This window comes from Oryzias melastigma, linkage group LG9 (genome assembly GCF_002922805.2).
Source record: "Oryzias melastigma strain HK-1 linkage group LG9, ASM292280v2, whole genome shotgun sequence".
NCBI lineage: Eukaryota > Metazoa > Chordata > Actinopteri > Beloniformes > Adrianichthyidae > Oryzias > Oryzias melastigma.
This window is the reverse complement of record NC_050520.1, coordinates 25060553-25083698: the sequence shown is the minus strand read 5'-3', so window position 1 is coordinate 25083698 and position 23146 is coordinate 25060553. Positions and strand designations below refer to the sequence as shown.

At 38.4% G+C, this 23146-nt stretch overlaps 1 protein-coding gene across 4 annotated transcripts in view; it reads right to left on the bottom strand.

The window, feature by feature from the left end:
• Window positions 1-272: 272 nt before the first annotated feature.
• The window catches only part of LOC112148388 (rasGAP-activating-like protein 1), a 24579-nt gene continuing 1705 nt past the window's right edge, over window positions 273-23146 (bottom strand). For 2 of the 4 annotated variants that reach the window (XM_036213631.1, XM_024275486.2), the window contains exons 2-21: window positions 22344-22400; window positions 20442-20555; window positions 20093-20154; window positions 17675-17804; window positions 17111-17192; window positions 14210-14353; window positions 14004-14095; window positions 13478-13595; window positions 13182-13335; window positions 12402-12466; window positions 12094-12206; window positions 11415-11607; window positions 11186-11323; window positions 8442-8586; window positions 6223-6395; window positions 2968-3105; window positions 2666-2801; window positions 2110-2230; window positions 1919-1995; window positions 273-1814 (exon numbers count right to left, since the gene is read on the bottom strand). In XM_036213631.1, the coding sequence (XP_036069524.1) occupies window positions 1666-1814; window positions 1919-1995; window positions 2110-2230; window positions 2666-2801; window positions 2968-3105; window positions 6223-6395; window positions 8442-8586; window positions 11186-11323; window positions 11415-11607; window positions 12094-12206; window positions 12402-12466; window positions 13182-13335; window positions 13478-13595; window positions 14004-14095; window positions 14210-14353; window positions 17111-17192; window positions 17675-17804; window positions 20093-20154; window positions 20442-20555; window positions 22344-22400 (2401 nt within the window). In that variant the 3' untranslated portion in view covers window positions 273-1665. Of the gene's footprint in view, window positions 1815-1918; window positions 1996-2109; window positions 2231-2665; window positions 2802-2967; window positions 3106-6222; window positions 6396-8441; window positions 8587-11185; window positions 11324-11414; window positions 11608-12093; window positions 12207-12401; window positions 12467-13181; window positions 13336-13477; window positions 13596-14003; window positions 14096-14209; window positions 14354-17110; window positions 17193-17674; window positions 17805-20092; window positions 20155-20441; window positions 20556-22343; window positions 22401-22640; window positions 22894-23146 lie in introns of those variants that run through there. The other 2 variants (XM_024275485.2, XM_024275487.2) reach the window with 2 other exon arrangements.

Here is a 23146-nt window from a genome sequence, read left to right as displayed (position 1 = left end):
GCCTTAGGATCTTTTCAAGTCTGTGATCCCACCTCCAGCCCAGCCAGAACCTCATAATTCTCTCCTCCAGAGCTCAGGTGCATAAAAACGCCATGAGACACCTCCAGCTGCATCACTGCAGCAGTTTGCGTCAAATGTTTGTATTCCTACCTATGATAGGATGCTGTATTGATTAAGAAACTGGGATGTCAGAGGTCAATTTTATCAGTAATACCTGCTAAAATATTTAAAAAATGTGAAAACTCTCTTAGGATCATTCAGGAGCAGCACCGTTTTCATGTAAGAAGGGTTTACTGGATTCATTTATTAAACAATACAGTTGTACTCACAGTTACAACACACCTGGAATAAATCATTGTTATAAATTTGATATAAATAGGCAGGAAGGGGGCTGTTATCGTATAACGGGATAAAAACAATTAAAAGTTTCAAGTAAATATTAAGCCTGCAAACACACACAACATATTGCAATGAAATAATTGGTCACTGAGATTAGTGAGAAGAAGGTCAATTGAAAAATAGTTGATGATTAACTCACTTTATAGTGTTTTTTGTTTAGTTTTGTCCTCTTTAGGGGAGGAACAGAATTTCTGTAGTGCTCAAATAAAATGTAAGAAGGTTTCCTATTTTAATTTGAGTGGCCTAATTCAGGAAAGGCCAAGAGGTGCAAATTTCACCAAAGAGTTTCCCTGAAAAAAAATCCCAGAATTGTGCAAGTTCACATTCAGGGCCTTTTTTTGAACAAATTAAAGTTAATATTGCTTAAAAACTTTGATTTATTTTTAATTTTTATTTTCAATTCATCTTCTACTTACATGGCTGTTCACCAATTTGGAATGGTGGTGTACATAGTGTGTGGTTTCAAGCTAAATTGTTTCATATTTGAATATTTTACTTAAATTGTGTTCACTTTTATTGAGTAAAAAGCAATAAGTTGGCATCTCAAACATGTCTTGACACTTGGAAAGCTGAGTAAATATTACCCATATGACTTTAGTTGTGGCTGCAACAAGTGTATGGACATTTTCTAGAATGCAAACCGCATTGGGAACTCATTTTACAGTTGCCGTAGCACCAAACAAAAAATGTAAAACAGTTTTTCAATTACTGTACTGGTGGCAGCTTTTATATGGCATTTACTCGTGGTGCAATAACATGTGGACATGATGTCACTGCTACATCGAGGCCATACTGATTTACTCTAACAAGGAAGTAAAAACACTGAAAGTAAGAATATGAAAACACTCCATTTCCAGATACTGTGGATTACACTACAAGAAGCCTTTTTTTTCCACAGATGTCTGTCTCAGAATATAAAAGCTTCTCTTTGCATTTAACAAGCGGATGCAGCCCATGCAACAGATTGCTTGTTATCTACAGAAAAATATCAAGTCAGATCATGCTTCAAAGTCCCTCGCCCACCTTTCATTGTCAAGTATTGTAATCTCCACTCAGCACTCTTTGTGGCACTCGGAGAATGCAAAAAAGATTCAAAGTGATAAAATCTCCCATACAGGCATCAAGAATTCTATTAAAAAGGCTGGGAAAAGGCTTCGCCGTGTGGACACTTTTTAAGAGAGATGGTAGCTCAAGCTCATAGTAACCCTCCTACTACAGGACGATTGCCGCCTTTCAGGCATTAATAGATCCAAGGCCATGAGCAGTCTAGGGATTCAGAATGACACTGGGGGTGTCCTCTTTTTCTCTGTGCTGGAAGGTGACGTGAGCCTGCTCCAGATCCTCAATCACCACCAACAGCCGCGCCGCCACACTTTGACCTGTCTTCATAAGCTGAGGGATGGATTCTGCTCCATCTGCGGCACAGAAAAAAACATATTCAACCAACTCTAATCGTTTATTTATTTTAACTGCAGAAAATTGTTTATAATTTAGACTTTTATGCTTATGCTAGTCTCACCTGGATTAACATCAGAGTTGATCCTTATTTCCTTATTGCTCGTCTGGTCATCATCAGGCATCTCCAAATACTTTTTCCTGCAGCACCAGTCATAATCTTTACTGAGTGAAGCAGTAACATAGCAATACTGACATCTAGTGTCATATAAGGGAACTGCAACCAGGTTAAAAGAAATTTTAGCAAAAACTCACCTGAGTTTGTCTCTGCCCTGGAGAAGCTGCTTGAATATCATTTGAGTTTCTACATCAGGATCCAGTGGGTCGCTCCAGTCTCCGAGAGTCACTGCTGAATGGGTTCTGCTGCAGCCTGGAACTGAGATTTAGCATCTTTTTCTCTATGATTGTGCTGGCAATTTATCCACAAATGCCTACATTTGGGTACAATTTGCATTTATTCACAGGAGAGATGCATCAGAAAATAAAGAAAAAACAACAAAACAGAACCACATTCATCTCTGAAGGTACATTTAAAAGGGGACTAATTTCCTTTTTTAAGTCAGACTTTATCTGGCAAGGAGTTAAATAAAAAAGGATCATATCATTAGCCAATCAGGCACACTGAGAGTCAGCGTGGCTTATGCTCTGGGATTTGTATAATTCCTGACAATCCCTCCGGTGTCTCAGGTCTACTTCAGCAGATTTCATACATGATCAGAAACCATTCATTGAAAATGGGGAGATAATCACTCCAAAGCCCGAGTTCTCACAGACGTGCAGTCAGGATTAGAAGAAGTAAGAGAGGGATTACCAGCGCGGTCCGCCTGCAGGCAGCAGGTCCACTTGCCACTGCGATGAGCCCCTGGGTGAAAGGATGGAAGCATGCGCTCGTTGTAGATGCTGGCCTTCCTGATTGCAGACAGCCACTGGTTCAGCTCATTCACATTCTTTGTCAAAACACAAAACATCACAAGATAAATAGAAAGCAAGTCTTCAAGATTACAAATGACATAAGGGAAATATTCCCTTGGAACTACAAAAGTTTAAATATTTGAGAAATCCAAAATGATCTTTACGGTGTCTGGACTGTGGTCGGTGTGGGTGCAGACCCACCTTGCACTGGATGTACATGGTCTGCAGCTGTCCGTCATTGTTCTGGCTGATGACCTGCATTACATTTTGTTGCTGAAAGGCATTCTCATCCACCCTCTCCACGGCACACACACACCGGACGGGGATTGAAGAGCGCACCTGCAACAATTCATCCACAAACCACCGGGTCAATTAAAGCTGGTGAGGATGCACTGCTTCAGCTAATTTCAAAGACAAGAAAAAAAAAACGACTGCAATCGATACCACAACATGTTACCGAAACACGAGAATTTGGAAATATTTTTTCCAGCAAAATCAAAAAGATAGGTGAGATTTAATCCTGGCAGCAAAGGAAAGTTGTAAATGTAAATCCTCCAATTATGATGGAGAGGTCGATTGAGGTCCAAAACATTGTCTGCAAATTGATTTACAATGTTATCAGGAATAAGCTTTCAGTTAACAAAAGTCTTTTTAAAGACCTCATAAAGCCGGGAGCTTTTTCATCAGTGGAGAATTCAGGGTCAGGGCAGCATCTCGCTGTGGGCAACAAAAAATTGGATTTGAAATTGGTTTATTTCAAGCAATCAAAACAAAGGCCAAAGAAGACAAAAATTGAGTGCACCATCGAGTTATTTCATTTCATATAAGTGCAACTTTGAAGGGCAGTTTTACTGATATGCATGTATGATATTTAGCTTCTTTTATATTGCATTTCCTTATTGATTTCTACATTTTTATCATTGACAGTACTATTGTAATGTGCTGCATTTTCATGTTTGTCTACTTGAGAAAAAATTACTAAAAGTTTCAATACTAAGGAGAGTAGGATAAATGGGGGATTCCAATATTACTGAATCATCTGAAGCTTAATTTAGGAGGTGGAAAAGAAGAGAAAAGTTAAAAAATAAAAAATGTGTGCAAAGGTAAAGATTTATTGATAAATATAAGTTTAAGATCAAACAAGATAATATTATGTGTCAAAGTTTGTTTCTTACTTCTAATACATTTTTTTCTGCCTATGTAAATTACAAAAACCTACAAGAAGTTTATAAGGAACTATTCCATCTAGCTCAGGGTTCTGCATCCTTCAACCCTTAAAAGGGTGACCAAACAGGGCAGTTGGAGGCTGACTCCACCCACAGTCAGGGGGTGGGGCTGGGGAACAGGTCTGTTATCATTACTGGAGCTGCAGACCGTGACGTGGGATTTCTGAAATGATGCGGGACTAAAATGGTTTGACCAATCACGAAATTCAACTGTAACACCTCAATTCAACATGTAGGGGGCAGCAGACAGAGGGAGTTTGATTATATTTTCAAACAAGTTTATTTATCCATCCATCTTCTTGTCCGCTACTTCCCTTCCGGGGTCGCGGGGGTGCCGGAGCCTATCCCGGCTACTGATGGGCGAAGGCGGGATACACCCTGGACAGGTCGACAGTCTGTCACAGGGCCTCAATCACACACATACACTCACACATTCACACCTAGGGGCAATTTAGTGTCACCAATTAACCTATGAATCGTGTTTTTGGACGGTGGGAGGAAGCCGGAGTCCCCGGTGAAAACCCACGCATGCACGGGGAGAACATGCAAACTCCACACAGAAGGGTCCCAGCCGGGAGTCGAACCAGGGCCTTCTCGCTGTGAGGCAAGAGCGCTAACCACTGCCCCACCGTGCAGCCCTCAAGTTTATTTAATTTGTCAAAATGTTGGCAATGACCAACAGATACAACTTTTAAAGTCCCATTTATAGAAGTGTACACCCCAAAATAAACTGGTTTAGTTTGGTTATTCTTTAAAGAGCCATTCAGGTTGATTTCTCACTGACCAAAACCTGGTAAACACCACTAAGTCCTAAGAAAAAATTGATTATTTTGCATTTATGTTATTGTTACTATTATGATAAATATACATGTACTAGTGTTTTTTGGCAGCAACAAAACTTAAAGACAAAATATCCCTTTTGCCAAATATGAAAAATTGCATAACTTCTCCAGAAACTCCCTTTCAAAATAAAAGACACTTTGTGCCACATCAGATAATCTCAGTGCATCAGATGTAGTAGTAGGTAGAGTTGTCAGCAATTATAATAAAAATAACACCAGTTTATTTCACCATTTGTGGTCAATTTTACCCAGAAATTTATAAATCTAAAAAATGAAAATTGAATCAGAGGGACTGAAGTGACCTTTATTGTCTCTTATAAACCATAAGGTACACCTAAAATCATTGAATTTGTTCAAAAATAGAAAATGTGCCTCATATTCAGGTAAGACCTTAGGTATAAAATGATTTTGCTTACTGACTTAAATTTGATTTTCTGTGGTACACAGAGCTCAAAAATCTGTCAGTATTCGGTAAACTACCAAGAATTGATGAATGTTGGAGAATCACAGCTACCATAGTCAGGAACTTTGTGGATTGATACATACTGTCCTTCAACTGTCTGTGAAGGAGTTTTATAAAGATTAAGTGAGTTTACTTTACTACTTACTTACTACTTTTTACTTTAAGTTACTTTTTGGAATGAAAACTTTATTTTCCTATAACCAGAGAGCCACAATGGAGAGGTCAAAGAACCACAAGTGGCTTCAGAGCAGCAGGTTGCATCTAGCTGAATTTCTACGATGGTTACTTATAATGAAGTAGGGAAACTGGTTTTCTGTGATTGCTCTGATTAATTATATTTTATTTTTGAAAGCATCAATTTAAGTAGATTTCCACACACACACTCTCACACATCCACAAATTTTCCATTTTTTGGTGGTTTCAGATCTCACTACAGAATGCAGCCACAAAAGATGTACCACTCCTTAAATAAATAAGGTTTTCTGTGATACTTTTTGTTTCCTTCAGTACTGAAAGGCCTGTTTGGGGGCGGGTTCCATGTGGAGTTGTTGGCCCAAAGTGCCATTTTCATGCTTGAACTGCCACTGGTTTCAGTGGAACAGATTGGTCTAGTCAAAGCTCGCTTTTTCCCTTCCCTGAATGAGAGCAGATCGCTATCAGAAGGTCAGCCAGCTTACGGTTTTTATCTCACAAGACAGAAAAAAAACACAGTCATGTATGTTTGATGCAACTGTTTCCTCTCTGTGAGAGCTTTACTGATAATGTCATCTTTTATAATGAAAAATCGTTTCTCTTTGACTTTGATCTGATAGCTTTAAGCAGACATAACAGCACACGTCAGATAAGCTAAATCTATCTAGAAAAAACAAAGTAATTTGACACCAAAACGTGAGTGTAAGGCTTTTATCAATTGGCATTTACTAACCTGCCATTCAGAGGTCTTGGCATAGGACAAGGTCTCACTGGTCAGCCAGAAGTAGCGCTTCTTAAATGCAAAGCGGGACAGCAGCTGTGTTCCCTCTGCCTTGTGTTTGTGGAGATAGCCTTCCTTCACTATAACTGAAGGCAGGAGTATGGCCCTCTGAGGCACCTCCGACACTGTAGGGACACAACGGGACACGTTCATCAAAGCTGACACAAGATGGTGCTGTGTCACTGAAAGAAACAACATGCATTTAAAAGTCAGAAGTCAGGACATGTTTTTGTTTTCAGCACTCGGCCACTGATGGTACCTGAAGCTCTCCTCAACACCTCTAAGAATGGCTTCAAAGTGGGACAACAAGAGTCTGAATGTGCCGGACAAATTCATCTGAGGAGCATTAAAGGTCAAACTGGCATTTCAGTGAAAGGAAGGGGTGTGATGTGAGAACTGAGGCTGAAACGTGACACGACTTCACAAGAACAGACATCGAGACAGTAAAGGTTGATTTACACTGCTCCGTCTGCGGTGTGTCTTGTGCGGTGTGAAGCGTTGGCATAAATAAATTGAACATTTGTCAATCAGTCAGAATGTTTACATCGTCTCTGTCATGTCCGCGTCTCACGTCCATCCCTTTGTAACGCAATCTTTACTCAAGAGTTCCACCAGTAGTCCGTTTGACACGCCAACGTTGCAACAAAAAAAACGGAAAACAAGAAACGGGTCCAGGTTTGTTGATGTTGTATTAGTAACATAAAAAAAATAATACTACAAGACTTTGACTTTGAATCTCATAAATGTATGACTTTTTTTAACTTAAATTTGCGCGACTTAAATCCAAAGTGAGAATATAGTCAAGGGAGTGTATGTTATGTGCTGCAGGAAAATTGACTAACCTCAACTTGGTCAAAGTGTCTAAGATTTGAACAGATAATCTCAATGCTTATAGATAACGTTACAAATGTTTGGAACCCCCTTGTTTGATTTATGGTTTGTTAAGGTTTTAATCATTGATGGGCAGCTTGCAGGATTTCTACAGTTCCTGTTGATGAACTCATTGATATCCATCAGCTGTCCACTTCCATTTATTTCCTCCTCCATGAAAGAAAAAAATTCATCCAAGTCATCCAAGGGATTTTCAGTCTTCTCATGCTAACGTAACAGACTATTTTCTCTTTGATGTTTTGTGTTGAAACGGGACGTTTCATTTGGGGGAGGGGACTTTTCTATCACTTTTCATTCCCCTTTAGTGTTCTTTGTGTGCATGAAAGTTGCATGACGTAAGGTGACAAATGGACTTCTGGGTATGTGAATGATAAGTACAGAATAAAGTGATAGTCGTCTGCATCCAAATGTGCATCTCTGAGCTCCTCCTGTACATATGAAACTCCGCATTACCAACATCGAACCCCAGAAAGCCAGCTACTCTAATAATTATACAGTTTTGAGTCACTAAAAAGGTTAAAAATTTCTTTGCTTTTGAAATCAATCCGAATTTAAAGCTTCACGAAATGCCCTACGTCTTTCATTTTCAAGCATGGCTCCGATAAACAGATAACTTTGGTATTTTCTTGTAAATTTATGAGTTTTTTTTTTAATATATATTAATGACTTTTTTTCTCGTTAATGTACTTGTTTTAAAATCGACTTTTAACGTAAATTTGTGAGAAAAATAAGTCTATGACTTTTAAAGTCATAAAAAGTTTATTTCTTTATTACTTTATTCTCATAACTTAACAGTTACGACTTTAAAGTCATAATTAAAAAAAATATTTTGCTTATAAAATGGCCCTAATACTCTGTCCTACAATATAAAACTTTATAAAACTTTATTTTATATATAAGGTGACATGCCCATGCGAAAACGCACATTAGCACTGCCGATAACACCTCTCCACTATCACCATGGACGACAAAAGTTCAGTTTTGGAAGTACAAAATCATAACATCATTTATGACACAAAACGTGCTTTTTACAAGGACTCTGTGAGCCATGTGGCCGGATTGTTTAAGTTTTGGATGAGCAAAGAGAGCGAGATGAGCTACTCGACACAGGGGTGGCAGAACAAGCCACTCTGCTGGGAACCAGGGGAGAGGGAGTGACGGACTGGAGGGACTTTATCTTCATCTCACCAGGAAGATTCAGACTGGGCTTAACAGCACAGCCTTCAACCATGATTTTAGTCCAGCAATTACAGTGAAGTGCTCATTTTTCTCAGCCTTACCAGTATCATGATCAATGTCAATCAACTTGTCCAGGAAATCCTTGACACAAGCCACACTGCGAAGGATGATGGGATGAAGAGGTGCCATCCACTGCTCTTTTCCATGACCCAGCTGAAGGCCCAGATTCCCAACACTTTGGAGAGCCTGTTGACCACATAGAAAAAAAACCCATCAAATTCTGCCCTCTTCTTTCAGCACATCAGATCTCATCCCACTGACAGCAGATCTCAAAGTCACAGATCAAATGGGTTCATGAGGCCAAGCATGCTGTGAGGCCTTTTGTCCAGCCCACACCTGGCTAACGCTGAGAAGGAAGTCCCTCTCTGCGTCTCTCTGATGCTTCGCTTTGAACCACTGTCTAGTCCCGGCACACACAGAGGTAAAAATAGCCCTTTCCATGTTCCAACAGAAGACCCATGGCAACAGCATTTCAGCACCATAGACAGCGACCAGAGGAGCCACACGTGGGTGGTTTTGCTCACTTCTAAAATGACCGCATTAGGTTTATTTCTGTCAGGTGTATTTCCTACCATATTACAAGAAATGTCCACTGTTCTTTGATCTGCTTCTATAAGCAATTATGAGAAAGTGATCAACATTTTGCAAAAATCTTTTTTGGAAAAACACAGCATGTTTTTAACATAAAATCTATAGTTTTTTTTAAGTATAAGAAAAATTACAAAAAAAAAAATTTGCTAAAGTAAAAGCAAAATTAGTTTTTACAAAAGCCTTAGTCTTTGTCCCTGGCCTACAGAGATTTCTCTAGTTGCTCTACTTTTTTTAAAGACTCACTGCAATGAAAATGTGTGTTTTTTGTTGTTCTAACATGTTCTCAGGCCCAGCCCTGGGCTGCATGGCGCCCTAGGAGAAAAAACAAATTTGGTGCTCTGCAGGGTCATGGAATCAGACACTCCAGTTGGCTCGAACCAGTATACTTTTCATTTAAAAGCAAACATGCTAACTGACTGCACTGATCAGCTTACATTGAAGAGGAAAGTAGGAGGATTTCAACTGTTAAAGGTGTTGAGGAAAAATAAAACACAACATCGCCAGTTAAATTCATCTTTTTAAACCAAAATGTTGTAGGGGAGTGAATTTCCAAGCAATTTTATTTAAGTAAAAAAGACAAACTTCCACTTTGCACCCGTGTTTCCTCCTCTTCCATTTTTTAATCCTTAAAGTTTTTTAAAAAAAAGCACTAACAGCAGCTGCGACAGCATGGAAGGGGCGCTGCAATGCAGGGTTGTTGATTATGTCAAACTTTTTAGTTATTTTATTTACGCTTTTTATTTATTACTTTTTATATTTTACATTAAATGAGTGGTGCTCCAGATTGTTAAACAAAAAAAGAGAAAGAAAAAAAAACATAAGCATTGTCATTTTGCACCCCTCCAGCAGATGGTGCCCTAGGCGGTCGCCTAGGTTGCATAAAGCCCTGCATGTTCCTGTAACAATTCTCTTATGACGGAGGATATATATATATATATATATATATATATATATATATATATATATATATATATATATATATAAAATAATTAAAGATTAAAACTGCTTTTTTATGCGTTTCTTCCTTCATATCAGGAGCAGATGAAAAACTGTTGTCTTTAGTGACACAGCAAGTCTTCCTGCTCTGCTCCATTCTGATGCATGCACTTGCAGACAAATAAATACTTTAAGGTCTTTTTTTTTTCCTTATGTGAGTTGACATCTGGCTCAAAACTGTACCTTTCCGAATCCCATATTGATTTCCGTTTTTGTTTCACCACTAATGCTAACTTGGGGTTGTAAGCTAGCAGGAGAGAGTGTGAACAAGTGGATGATGGGAAGTCAGCGAAGGCTAACTTCCGCACCATCTGTCCAGCCCACAACTCAAACACAACTCCACCTTTTTATGTACGCTTTAACAGATTTATAAGGCTTCAATCTGAAACTCTCCCTCTGTAGAAGGCCGGATTACTTTGTCAACACACATTCGTGACTGACCATGAGAACAAGGCAGACCGTATTTTCTGTCTGGACCTTTCATGTTCCTCCAAAATCTGGAGCAGAGACTTCCTCCCACTGCTGCTCTTAGCATTTTTAAAACAACAACAGTGCCAAAATTAGGTCCTTTTTTATTTCCAGACACTTAGGGGGTTAAACCGTCATGAGTTATTGAATGTCCTTGTAGTCCTTTGTGTTGTATGGATGTTCATAGCTTATCGCTGCCACCACAAGCTTTTCTATAAGGTAATCCATTGTTCAAAGTGTGCCTTTAAATTGGTAATCAATCATACTATTGTTGTCATAATGATGCCATGTCAGGGTTTGAGTTCGGATGTGGGTTGAAAATAAGTGGTGAAAGGATCATATTTGGTGCTATCAGACAAAAACAAATGATGTTAGCTGCTGTCTCATAGCCCTGAGATTCTTCACTTCCTATATATGTAAATCTGCCTTTGGAAGTAACGAGGGATAGTATTATAGACCTGATAGAAATTCATTTGTCGCTAGATGCCCTTCCAGGTGAATGTCTTGCTTTTACAGACTAATTTGTTAAATATGATACTTAAAATGAGCTCCTTTTGTGCATATAGTGTAACATTTATTAGCTTTAGCATTTATTTGATCAATGTTCTGTAGGGAAAAAGGCATCATGTGTTTAAAAGGTGTATATTTAATGTTCCTTCTTTAAATATGTAAAGATAATTCATTCATACATTCTAACTTGACTAATATCTGGTTTTGCGGAGTGTCTGACCTTGGCCAGCAGCAGCAGAGTTCTGCTGGTGCGTGTGTCAGCGTGCTGGTCTCTCAAGTGGAACAGTTTCGGTGTGAGAATAGCAGGTGCAAAAAAACGCAGGAAGAAGAACCCACTGATGGCCAAGTACTTCACATCCTGTCAACAAAAGGGGAAAAAAGAAAGTTTGTGAGACAAAGGAGTTCTACTGATTGAATTGCTTTGAGAAAATGCTCGGCTCCACGCTAACCTCATTCTCGGGCTCCGTAAATTGCTCCTCGACTCTCTTGTGGAGCTGTTTGAAGGCCACTCTCATGACAGAAGGACATTGATCGACAGAGCTCACGATTGACTCGATGATGCTGGTTAAATAACCTTGCAGCATCTCTGCGCTGTTGTCCCGCACTTCTGCCTCAGACACTGCACCCTTAAATGAAATGCGTCTTCAGAGAAAAAAGAAAGCTTTGGTAAACCTTTGGGTCACGGGGAAAACACGTTTATTGATTTGGCCTAGTCATTGCAAAGACTGAGCCTGACAAAAACATTTCTCAGTGCTCTGAAATTAAATTCTATTCGCCAAGCTCCACATGTTGTTAGCACATGTCAGAGGAAGCTATTTTTGAGAACTGGACAAATGGAATGAGGTCTGTTGTTATTAAATCCATGAGTAGACTCAAAAGAGATACATCGTTTTTTATGTGGATAGACAGATCTGCTGCTGAGGATGTTGAATCCCCCTTCATGTCACGAATAGATAAATATCTCAAGGGGGCTCATGGCAGTTGCCAAGCAACAACCCTCCTTTTTATATCATTTTTTCTATAGTTTTCCAATGTTATATCTCCTCTCTCAGGAGTGAAGTGTAGATGGAGCTGCTCGTCTCCTGTGGTCGAGCATTTAAACACGGCTGCAGCTGATTTCTCTTTCACCTGGAGCGGTTCAGGTCGATCTTACAGGGGTCCAACTCGATGTACTTCCTCTCATCAAAGATACGGTTGATGATGGGTTTCAACACCTCGTGCAGATACAACATCCCCACAGCCTGAAAGCAAAAAAACAGACCATTTTTGAGGGCAACTCATTCACATTCACAGGAAGATGATTCAACCCATGTAAATCTGCTGAACGCAGAGAGCACAGAGTGTACAGTTACATGCAGCGGCAATCTTAAAACATGAGATACATAATTGTGCAGTGGTTATAATTATCCTAATATATTAGAAAAAATTGAGTGTACCTTCATGAATTGTTCCATGGCTTTGGAGGCAAGTGAGTTGGAGCGAAATAAAGTATTTGGATCAGCTATGAAAGCAAAAAACAAGGGAGTTTCAGGAATTAAGCAAAGAATCTTCTGTATTTTTGCCCTATATTCGGCTTTACTTAGGAAAAATGTGCTTAAAAAAGGACAACCTGAACCTCCTGCACAGTAAATCTGTCAGAACAGCTACAGTAAAATATCCATGGTGACAGGCCGGAGCTGTCAGGTAAAGCCTGTAGGACTAAAGGGATGACAGCGCTTTCAATGCTGCATAGTGGGTGTACAATGCTTTTTTTTTTCTTTTTGCTGTGCCCTCAGTGTAACTTTAATGTCTGGCAGCTTGCAGCATCTATTCCTGATCAAGCAGTTACAGTTAGATCATGTGGAGTTGCTATGGAAACCTGAACACTATGCTTATTATCTCAAACTACAGCCACAGAGCTCAAAGACCAAGAGGACAACTATCTTAGGAATGCATTGTGGGCAAACAGACACGACTGAAAATCCATGCAAAGACTTTTAGGGTGAATAAATAATTGCAAACTGGGATCTGTTTTTGGTGAGCGTTCGCTGCCCACACTTGTCCTGGCTGCATTGTTAGAAGCTTAATGTCAAGTTTAAAAGCTGCCTGCTCACAAGGAGATTGAAGCAAGTGATTCATATCGACTGACATTTAAGAGCACAGGTTTTCATTGGGTCATGAGAACATGCAGAATGCAGAACATGAATATTTTTAATCTCCTTGGCTTTTCTTCTTACTGGTGTGGTTGACCTCCCGGGTGTTTAGGTAGTCAAGGAAAGGCACCACCAGGCCTTGTCCTAGGTAGATCTTCACCAGAGTCATTGCAACATCCTGCCTGCTCTCCACTGTGGTCACCTCCTCCAGCATGGTCAGGGCACTGCTGTCCTCCACCTGTTGAGAGGACAACGGAGGTCACATGCCAAGAACGTGTGTGGGTTCAGATGGAAGAAGTGTGATGGAATCTTGAGGTCTCTGGGCATGATGAGGGTGAACATTTGAAAAATCCGTAAGGAGGACGAGCTCAGATGCTGACCTCTGCGGGGGAGATTACCGACTCGACCAGAAGGTCAATGAGGGGCTGGTAGTACATCGACGGCAAGATCCGGTCTTCAACCAAACGCACCTTCAGACGCAACGCACCCAGCTTGCCCCTACAAAAATAAAGGCATAAAAACAACATTTTTTATCCGAACATTTTATTTGTAATCATCTTATTTAGGTAAAACAATATCATTTTCTGCCATAAAAACAGTTCCTAGCTGTCAAAAAAGCGATTTTTTTCTCATTTCAGGGACTTACTTTCCAATAACTCCATCTATATGCATTTCATCAAGCCATCTTTGTTCTAAAATTATCTCTAGAAGCAGATGCTGTCAGAGACCTGGTGTTACACCTGTGAATGCTAATTTAAATGTATGAAGGGCATCATGGAGGAGAAGGGCTGCTTTTCCTTGAGATGCATATACAAAATAAACACAGTCCTTAAAACCCACAACTCATTTTAGGTTATAAAAGAAGTTAAAAAAAAGTGGTCTCAGTGCACAAACATTAATCCTCACCCCACATCAACCTCATTGTTTCCCAAGGGTAGCAAACGAAACCAGCCCTCCAACAGAGGTGTTTTGTGCAAACAAGCAACAGGGAATTCCACCTGAAAGAAAGAAAAAACAGAAGAATTTAACATTAGATCTGCTTTGAATGATTATAGGATAGATCCAGTAGAAGATGTAGAAAATACTGCACTGCCTAATAAGGAGATGCTGACCTTTCCTAGAAAGTCATTCTTGCCCACCATGTCCCAGTCCCAGACCTCCACAGTAACAGTCCCCTGCTGCTCGCTCAGCCCTTCTGAATCCAACTCCAGCTCCAAGGTTTCTCCCCAGTGAGGAAAACGGGTCCTTTTAATAATCTACAGCCAAAAATTAAGAAAAGCAACAAAAAATCCTAAAAATGTACTTCTGAGCCTTACTTTACTCAAAAGACAGAATAAATACAATTATTCTATACTAACAACAACACCACACATTTATGTGAAAAGCAGCACAATCTGGCCTTACTAAAGAAAAGCAGATTTTAAAAGAAGGTGCATACAACTTAATGAGTGAAAATAAAACATTCATTGCATTTTTAAGGAAAAATTGATCAGAAATGATCTCACTATTTTGAAACTGTAGTTTAGTTCATACAGATTAAGTCTTAGATAACTCTATAAAAGTCCAACACAAGAAGTTCAAACAAATGGGGATTTACAATTTTATGGGTTTGTTACATTATCTTATGTACACTGTAGCTATGTCCATATTCCCCCCCACTCACTATATAGTGCATGTTCAAGTGTTGTCCAAATCTACTAATTCCAAACTTGAGAGCACCAGAAATTTCCCAGAAGTCATGGCAAAAAACAAGTGTGCATTGATGCCACCTAAATTAGCAAATATAGACCACAATGCATTGTGGTCGAACAATTTCGACCTAAATAACATGTTTAAATGTAATTTCTGAATAAGCCATCCACATTTTCCCCGTTAGAACACAGTGGAGTCATATATAAACGTTGTGAAATGTTCATATTGATTCAATTTTGACTTTGTGAAATCTGTGACGTCATATCCAGCAAAAAGTAGTGAGCATCATGTCCAAATTGCCTTCAAAATCCAGGGCACAATGTAGTCCCGCACTATATAGTTTTTTAGTAGTTAGGGATTAGGGAGGACTTTGGACACAGCCAATATTACCAAAAGTATTGGCTCACTTATCCAAATGATTATAATCAGTTGTCCTAATCACTTGGCCACAGGTGTATCAAATCAAGTACTCAGACATGCTGACTGTTTTCCCAAACATTTGTGAAAGAATCTTCCGCCCACAGGAGCTCAGTGAATTCCAGTGTGGAACTGTCACAGGGTGCCACCTGTGCAACAAATCTTATTGTGAAATTCTCTAAATATTCCAGTCAACTGTCTATCGTAACGAAATTGAAGAGTTTTGGAAGAACAGCAACTCAGCCATTAAGTGGTAGACCACATAAACTGACTGAGGGGTCAGAGGACGAACAGTCAATTGCTACAGAGCTCCGACCTTCATGTGACCTTCAGATCAGCCCAACTCCAGCATGCAGAGAGCTTCATGGAATGGGTTTCCATGGTTGAGCAGCTGCATCACCAAGTGTAATGCAAAGCGTTGGATGGAGTGGTGCAAAACACGCCGCCACTGGACTCTAGAGCAGTGGAGATGCCTTCTCTGGAGTGATGAATCACACTTTCAATCTGATGGTTGAGTCCGGGTTTGGAGGTTGTCCGGAGAACAGTACATTTTAGGCCGAGTGTGAAATTTGGTGGAGGAGGAATAATGGTGTGGGCTTGGTTTTCAGGAGTTGGGCTTGGCTCCTTAGTTCCAGTGAAAGGAACTTTGAATGCTTCAGGAAAAAAAAAACATTTCCAACAATTCCATACTCCCAAACTTGTGGGAACAGTTTTGAGCGGGCCCCTTCCTCTTCCAACATGACTGTCCACCAGTGCAGAAAGCAAGCTCCATAAAGACATGGAGGACAGAGTCTGTTGTGGATGAACTGGACTGGCCTGCACAGAGTCCTGACCTGAACCCCATAGAACACCTTTGGGATGAGTTAGAACAGAGACAGAGAGCCAGACCTTCTCCACCAACATCAGTGTGTGACCTGACCAATGAGCTTTTGGAAGAATTGTCCAAAACTCTTATACACACTCCTCCACCTTGTGGACAGCCTTCCCAGAAGAGCTGAAGCTGGAATAGACCAACATCATATTGAAGTCTGGGTTAGGAATGGGATGACCCTTCAGTTCATATGTGAGTCGAGGCAGGTGAGTCACTTATGTACTTTTGGTAAAATAGTGTATTTCTTATTTTATGGTACCTTGTTTGAGATGATGGCTATGAAGTTTTGCTGTATGACTCAATTTCAGCCAAACAGGTGAACAGATGGTCTTACAGTACATATAGTACATATAGTTAACTTTTACTTAACTACTTTTGTTATCCTTTTTTCTGTTGATTTAAAGACAGGGTATAACATGGTGGCAATGTGGTGTAAAAAGACATCTGAAAAAGCTGATGACCATGCTAGTACATTGCAGTTTATGTACAGTATAAGAGCAGCAGGACTGATGGAGAAAACCTTGCAGACATGTGCTCAGCAAAGAAAACAAATGGAAGCAAAAAAGACAAATGTGTGTGAATGAAACTGAAGAGCAGTGTGAACTGCGAGGTTACTGGAAGACAGGAGAACATGTTAAGAATTTGAGCTGAAACGTTAAGAACAACGGTGTAGTGGTGATTACAACATTAAAAGAATATACTCTGAGGAACAAGCAGGCGGGAGATGAAAAGCAAGGCCAAAGAGGAGACTTATGGGTCCAGCTAGAGAAGACGTACGTGACAGGTCAGGTGGAAAGATTCACTGATGAAACCTTTAAAGAAAACAGCTCAACAAAGAACATTTTTATTTTGACAAGTCAAAGATAGACTGTTTTAGCAACAACCTCTTGCAGCATAGTAATAATAACACTCGACATGTCAAGGGTGACTGGGTAGGAAGCAGAAGATTTGCATTGTCTCTTCTTGTCAAAGAACGACAATAGTAAGTTCTTTCTTTTGCATGCGACACATAAATCACACATAAAAGTCTCACCGACGTCTCGGCACTGCGGCTGTTGAAAATAACTCTTGCAAAAGGATCCGAGGTTCCAGAAATGTCCCTCGGAGCCAAGTCTCTGAAAGGTTTTCAGCAGAAGAGAAGACATTTTAACTGATCAATAAACATAAATGCGAAACATATGCAAAGCAAATTAGATGGAGTGTCCAAACAGGAAAAGCAAAGACCCTCACTTGGTCAGCATCTAAAGTTTGTCATCTATCTAAATAACACTTTCCTGTTTGACAGACTCATTATATCTCCAAATGAGGGATCATAGCTGGGACACAGATGGGGCAGTGAGATGTGTGATAGTGACAGTAAAGAGTGTGAAAGACTGCAGAGCAACAGTTCAGATGAAAAATAAACTGCAGCTCAAAGCTATATGACATCTATTAACATGTGCTTTGAGAAGAAGATTTTACACCCAGATGCCATGATTCAACTGCAAGACTAAATGAATGAGAACCTGCAATAAACATGTTCTTTGAAAGTTTACCAAATCCATCTAAATATATGTGAGCCATTATTTTTCACTGACGTCGCTGGGTTCTTCTTTACCTGGCTTCAATGATTTGACAACGCAGGGTGGGCTTTTTTGGGCCTTCCAGGAGCTGCAGACTTAGGTGGATCTCTCCTTGGACGTCGTCATCGGGGTCGACCCTCGTCAGGTTCAGCCAACTGTCGATCCCTGACCAGATCACACACATGCAGGTGTTCTCTAGACTGCTAAAATCAAGTGCTTTTACGTTACTTGTTAGTTACGGAACAGGTAATTTAGACAAAAATAGGGTAACGCTTCCTTTTCCAGTACAGTATTTGCAGGGAATTTAAATGCAGTAATGTTTACCTATATGTCAGAGGAAACAGAAGTTTTTGATAGGAGACTTTATTCATTTGAAAACAAAAAAATACTTTAAGTTTAAAAACAATATATGTTTTTTGTTTTCAAATCAGTATCTAAAATTGATTTTGTAATATTTGTGAAGGCATCCATCCATCCACACATTTAACAGGTAATATCAATTTTTTTAACATTTCAACAATTGAATTTTTTTCTAAAACTACACTTATTAATTTAATTATTTTAATCAGTCATTTATTACATTATTAATTTAAACAATCATGTTTTAAAGGCAACAATGCCCATACCATAATAGTACCTCCCTCTTTTATTCGATAGATATTTGATCTAGTCTTACTTGACTTTAAAGAAACTTTATATGCTTTTGAGCAAACTTGAAATGTAGTTTTTTTAAACAAATACTAAATTAAGCTTATACTTGGATTTGCTTTAATTTAAACTCTGCTTGATTTTATTTTTTAGCTATTTAAGGAGAAAAAAGTTTTTATCCTTGCTTTAGTTTAGTAAGGAAATCTGTCCCTTTTTTTTTAGACAATTTACCTATTTTTTGGACTGGAAAATATTCCATTCAGTGCCTCACACATACTGTTGCCAGAAATTACTTTCACTATTTAATCAACAGGGAAGGGAAACAGCTTGAGTAGCACTTCACAGCTCTTCTGTTAATAATTCATAACAAATTTCCCTGAATGCAGAGATCCATTATGCAGCTGAATGGAATAAAGCACGGACAAACAAAAACTGCCAGCATAGGTAAAGAAAAAAAAATAATATATTACAGAGAGGAAAGAGGCTAAAAATGACAAATATATGACTAATAAAATTTGGAGGAAAGGGGAAAACAGTACTTGACTAAAAAAATGAGGTAAAACTAAAACAAAAAAGAAAGTAAAGGGGACTCATTATTGAGGGAGAAACATAATAAATTTACTCTTTTTTTCTTAATTTTACTAGGTTCTTTTAATGTGAAAATCTCCCTTAAACAAAATGAAATAAACAAAAAAAAGTTAATCAAAGTTATTGAAATAAAAATAAATGGAGGTGGAGCTACAGGGGGCCCCCACCCAATTTTTAAGTCAATATTAGTATCATTTTTGACAAATATTAAGAAATCATCAACACAAGATTCTTAAAGCATTAGTAATAAAATCTTAGCAAAAAAAGCAACAATAAAAAAAACTGTTTGAAATATATATTTTGGATCTTTTCATTTGTAACAACGTCCCACTCTGTTGTTCTTATTTTTCACCCTTTCAAAGTATTCTGCCTCCCTGCTGTCCCCCATATAAAATATTCCACTGAAAATACGTAAAAAAAATCTACAATCCAGTACTTTCTAGGCCTCATTGATGTACTAATGTAGCTTAGCCCTTTCTTTCCACAAAAAACTGCATGTCAAACCATAAACAGAACAAAATTGCTAGAGAAATCAATATGAAAGGTTTTCTCTCAGTAAAAATGCATCATTGCAACAAAAAAATGGTTACCATGGTAATCACAAGACACAATATCCAGAACCATCCTGGACAAGTTAATAGCTTAAAACAGTCACTGACCAATGATGAGCTATGACTTCAGAACACATTGTATTTCTCATAAATAAATAAAAATGAAAAATGTTTGAAGTCAAGGCCAGACTGTGAGAGGGAGGGAGTGACTCAGTAGCACCATGAATCACATGAGTTAAGGCCATGTCATTATCAGTATGCTGCAAACATTTCATGACAAACTCCTCCTGTATTAAAAAAAAAAAAAACAATTTCACAAACTTCCATATGTCTGATCAAGAATCACAGAAGGCTCAGCAGTTGACACCCAAGTAAATATTGAGACAGAGTGAAGGTTTCAGGGAGAGCAAGAGGCTTGTATGGATTCAAACTGCTTGTTTTCTTGGTTAAAATGCACAAACAACAATATTTGTCATGGAGTCCAACCCGAAAACCATTTCTTTGAGACCTGTTGGAAAGATATTTGGGAAAACTAGATCACATGCATGGTCGCACAGTTTAAGGAAAACATTCCCAGACTTTAAAGGTCTTCACTCTTGACTCCACCATGTGATCAATGCGTTTTGACCTCTGAACTTTGTGTTCTCACCATTAGTTCCATCATACCTTTAGCTTGAGATCCAATGGCGTCTTTGCTTAGTGTAATCTTTCCAATAACGTCATCATGTCTGTAAAAAAGAAAAAAAAAGAAGAGCGTAATTTTAATTAAACAGTAAAAATCTAAAAATTATAATATAAAAGTAGAAAATCTGATTATAGAAGATTTCAGCATCTATTATTTATTCAGGACTTATTTAGTTCCAAAATATTGTGGGAGAGCGTGGACTCTTAACCCCAAAGATATCAATTCATAAGTCAAGTTAAACAAACACTAAGCACTATAAATGTAATGTTCTGACCTGCGCTAAAGAGTAATAGTAAAACATGGAATATTTGAGTGTTTCTGTGGTTTTACCCAATCGTGTCCTCGTCCATCACAAGAAACGAGAGTGAATGGAACCCCATTGGGAGGTGCAGCGTGTATTCTTCGCCCCAAAAAGGATTAAGATTCTTCCACACAGTGGCAGTTCTGAAACAAAAACAAGCATTTTAGATCTCTGTTAGGTAAACAACTACTTTTCAAAATCTGATATTTCAAGTATTTAAATGACTTCAAATCACGAGTTTACTAAAAATAGAATTGTATGCATATTTTGTTGTTAAAGTTGATACTTCTGCAACAACACATTTTGACCTTTATAATATGTACTTGAATTATTTCAAAAATCTTAAAAATGAAGGGGGTTATTTGTGACATTCTTAATAAAAAATGTTTTTTTTAATTTAGATAATTATGTGATTTTAATATTTTGCAGAACTGCTTAAAGACGGTCACAAGACGTAAATATTTCAGTAAGTTATCTGAAAAGTTTCACATGACTTTTTCTGCTTTTTTAAGACATTCGTATTAAAAGATAACATGATCTGCAGCTGGGGAATTTTTCAGTTCCCAGATAAGAAAGCATGTTAATGCTTATCAAACTGAAAACATTTGTGTTCTATCTACAGAATTTGCATTCTCCACTACCATGTTAGCACTGAACAATGGGGATGTGTATGGTATATATATATAAGAAGGAGAGCAACATGCTCCAAAAATATCATAAATGAATATTCATTCTTTTTAGTCTCTCTAAATAAAAAACATTAATCAAAACCAATAAATTGGAGAGAAATAAATTATGTGTTCCAGCCTAAGAACCGTCCTGTATGTCCGGCACAGTGGTGATAGTATCATAATTTGAATCTGTTTTTACTACAGCTTAGCCATTGCAAAGTGTCATTGCTGGTTTAACAATAACGTTGGTGTTATGGTGATCAACTCAAAGCAAATATTGAGATTAATGCCTGGGGAGTGGAATCAAATCAACAAATCACCCATTTCACCAAAGATCTGTAGGACAAAAATAAACTGTCAAAAAACCACCTAAAGCAAAGAGTTCTGTTCTAGAGACAAACCAGCATCTCAGATTGAAGCTCCTGTGTTCAAAGAAACTGACGAACTCCAAGCTGGTGTGAAAAACTTCCCAACAAGTTCAACTACGACTTCACATTTCCTTCTGTAGCTGTCATTTCGAATTATGACTTGTTTCTTCAGTTATCAAAATACTATTTTATGTGCAACTGTGTTCCTTCTAATGCATCTTTTTAGTTAGAATAGGAAATGTATAAATGTTTCTTCACCCTTCAAACAAACCAATCTATGATACACTGCCAGCAAGATCTAATGAAAAACAATAAGCCAACACCATACCAGCATGGAATTAGCAGCACAATCCTCCAACATCACACTCAAGAGTCAGCAGGCCAGTAACGCTCCAAGTGCAAACTAATTATTGGAGAGTGGGTGAATCACAGAGCTGTTAACTATCACAACAATAGATGGAACAATGAATTTATCATTTTTCTCTTTTTATATAGCATCCCCTTTAAAATGCTGCAAAAACCAAACTTTTCCCACTGAAACTCTTGCAAGCCAGGTGTCTTGCAGCTCCCAGCATTCCCCTTTCTTACAGGTGCTCCCTGCAATAATTAATGCATCCTCTCCATGGTTACATAAGGGTGTTTAAAGGCTGGAGGAGTGTCGGGTTCTCTGTGTGAGAAGGGGCACAAAAACACACACTCCACCCTGGCTACAAATACAGAGTTAGGGGGGAGGCAAAGGAAGAAAACATTTCAAACTGTGTGCTACAATATGAACAAGATCATTCAGCTGTTAAGTGTGTGCAAAAATACATTTTTATTGTTGTTTTTATTTTTATTGGGGGGTGGGATAAATAAATAAAAAGTATACAAACAAATAAAAAAATAAACTCACCTGGCCACAACTTCACTGTCAACTTTCACGATGCAGTAAGGATCACTGGTTCCAGATCTTAAAATATACAAAACAGACAAATTAAACATTTTGTTAATTCATAAATAAATGAACAAATAAATACACAACAAATTAATATACACATTTCTCTCAATATTTTTGATGATTCAATAAAAAACAGACTATATCCTTCTTAATTATATTTTTTGCTTATTTAAAACAAAATCAACCCATTTAGAATATCCCAACATGCAAGACTTGAAGCACAGGAGCTGATGGAATTGTGAATTTACTTACACATCTTTGGCCGGGAGATTCCTGCCCTCGACTATTCGAAAATAGAGCGATGTGTTCTTTGCCATGTTTGCAAGAAAAGGCTTTTAATCCAATTTCTCCTTTGTTGCCATACGGGCTGTTATTAATAGCGCTCTTCCCCACTACTAGTGAGTTTTCTTCGTTTCATGACACCTTCAGCTCGTGACGGCGCACAGCCCAACAGGAGCGCGCGACATGTGCGCGCGCGACCAAACCAACCTGTTCAGGGGGCTGCATTTGAAACATCGATACCGTGCATAATGCGGCGTTTAAAACCACTACTTCAACAAATAATTGGTCTCAAATAAAAAAAAAAATAATGATAAGAAATGAAAACAGACATATCATTATTTTTTTTAATTATTTTTTTTTTACATTTATAAAGGATGTAATGGTTAATTGCAATTTTTTTAAGAACAATTGTCGTTTTTTTTCTGTAACGGGTACAATTTATGAGCTCAATCTCATTCTAATTCAATATCTTTTTT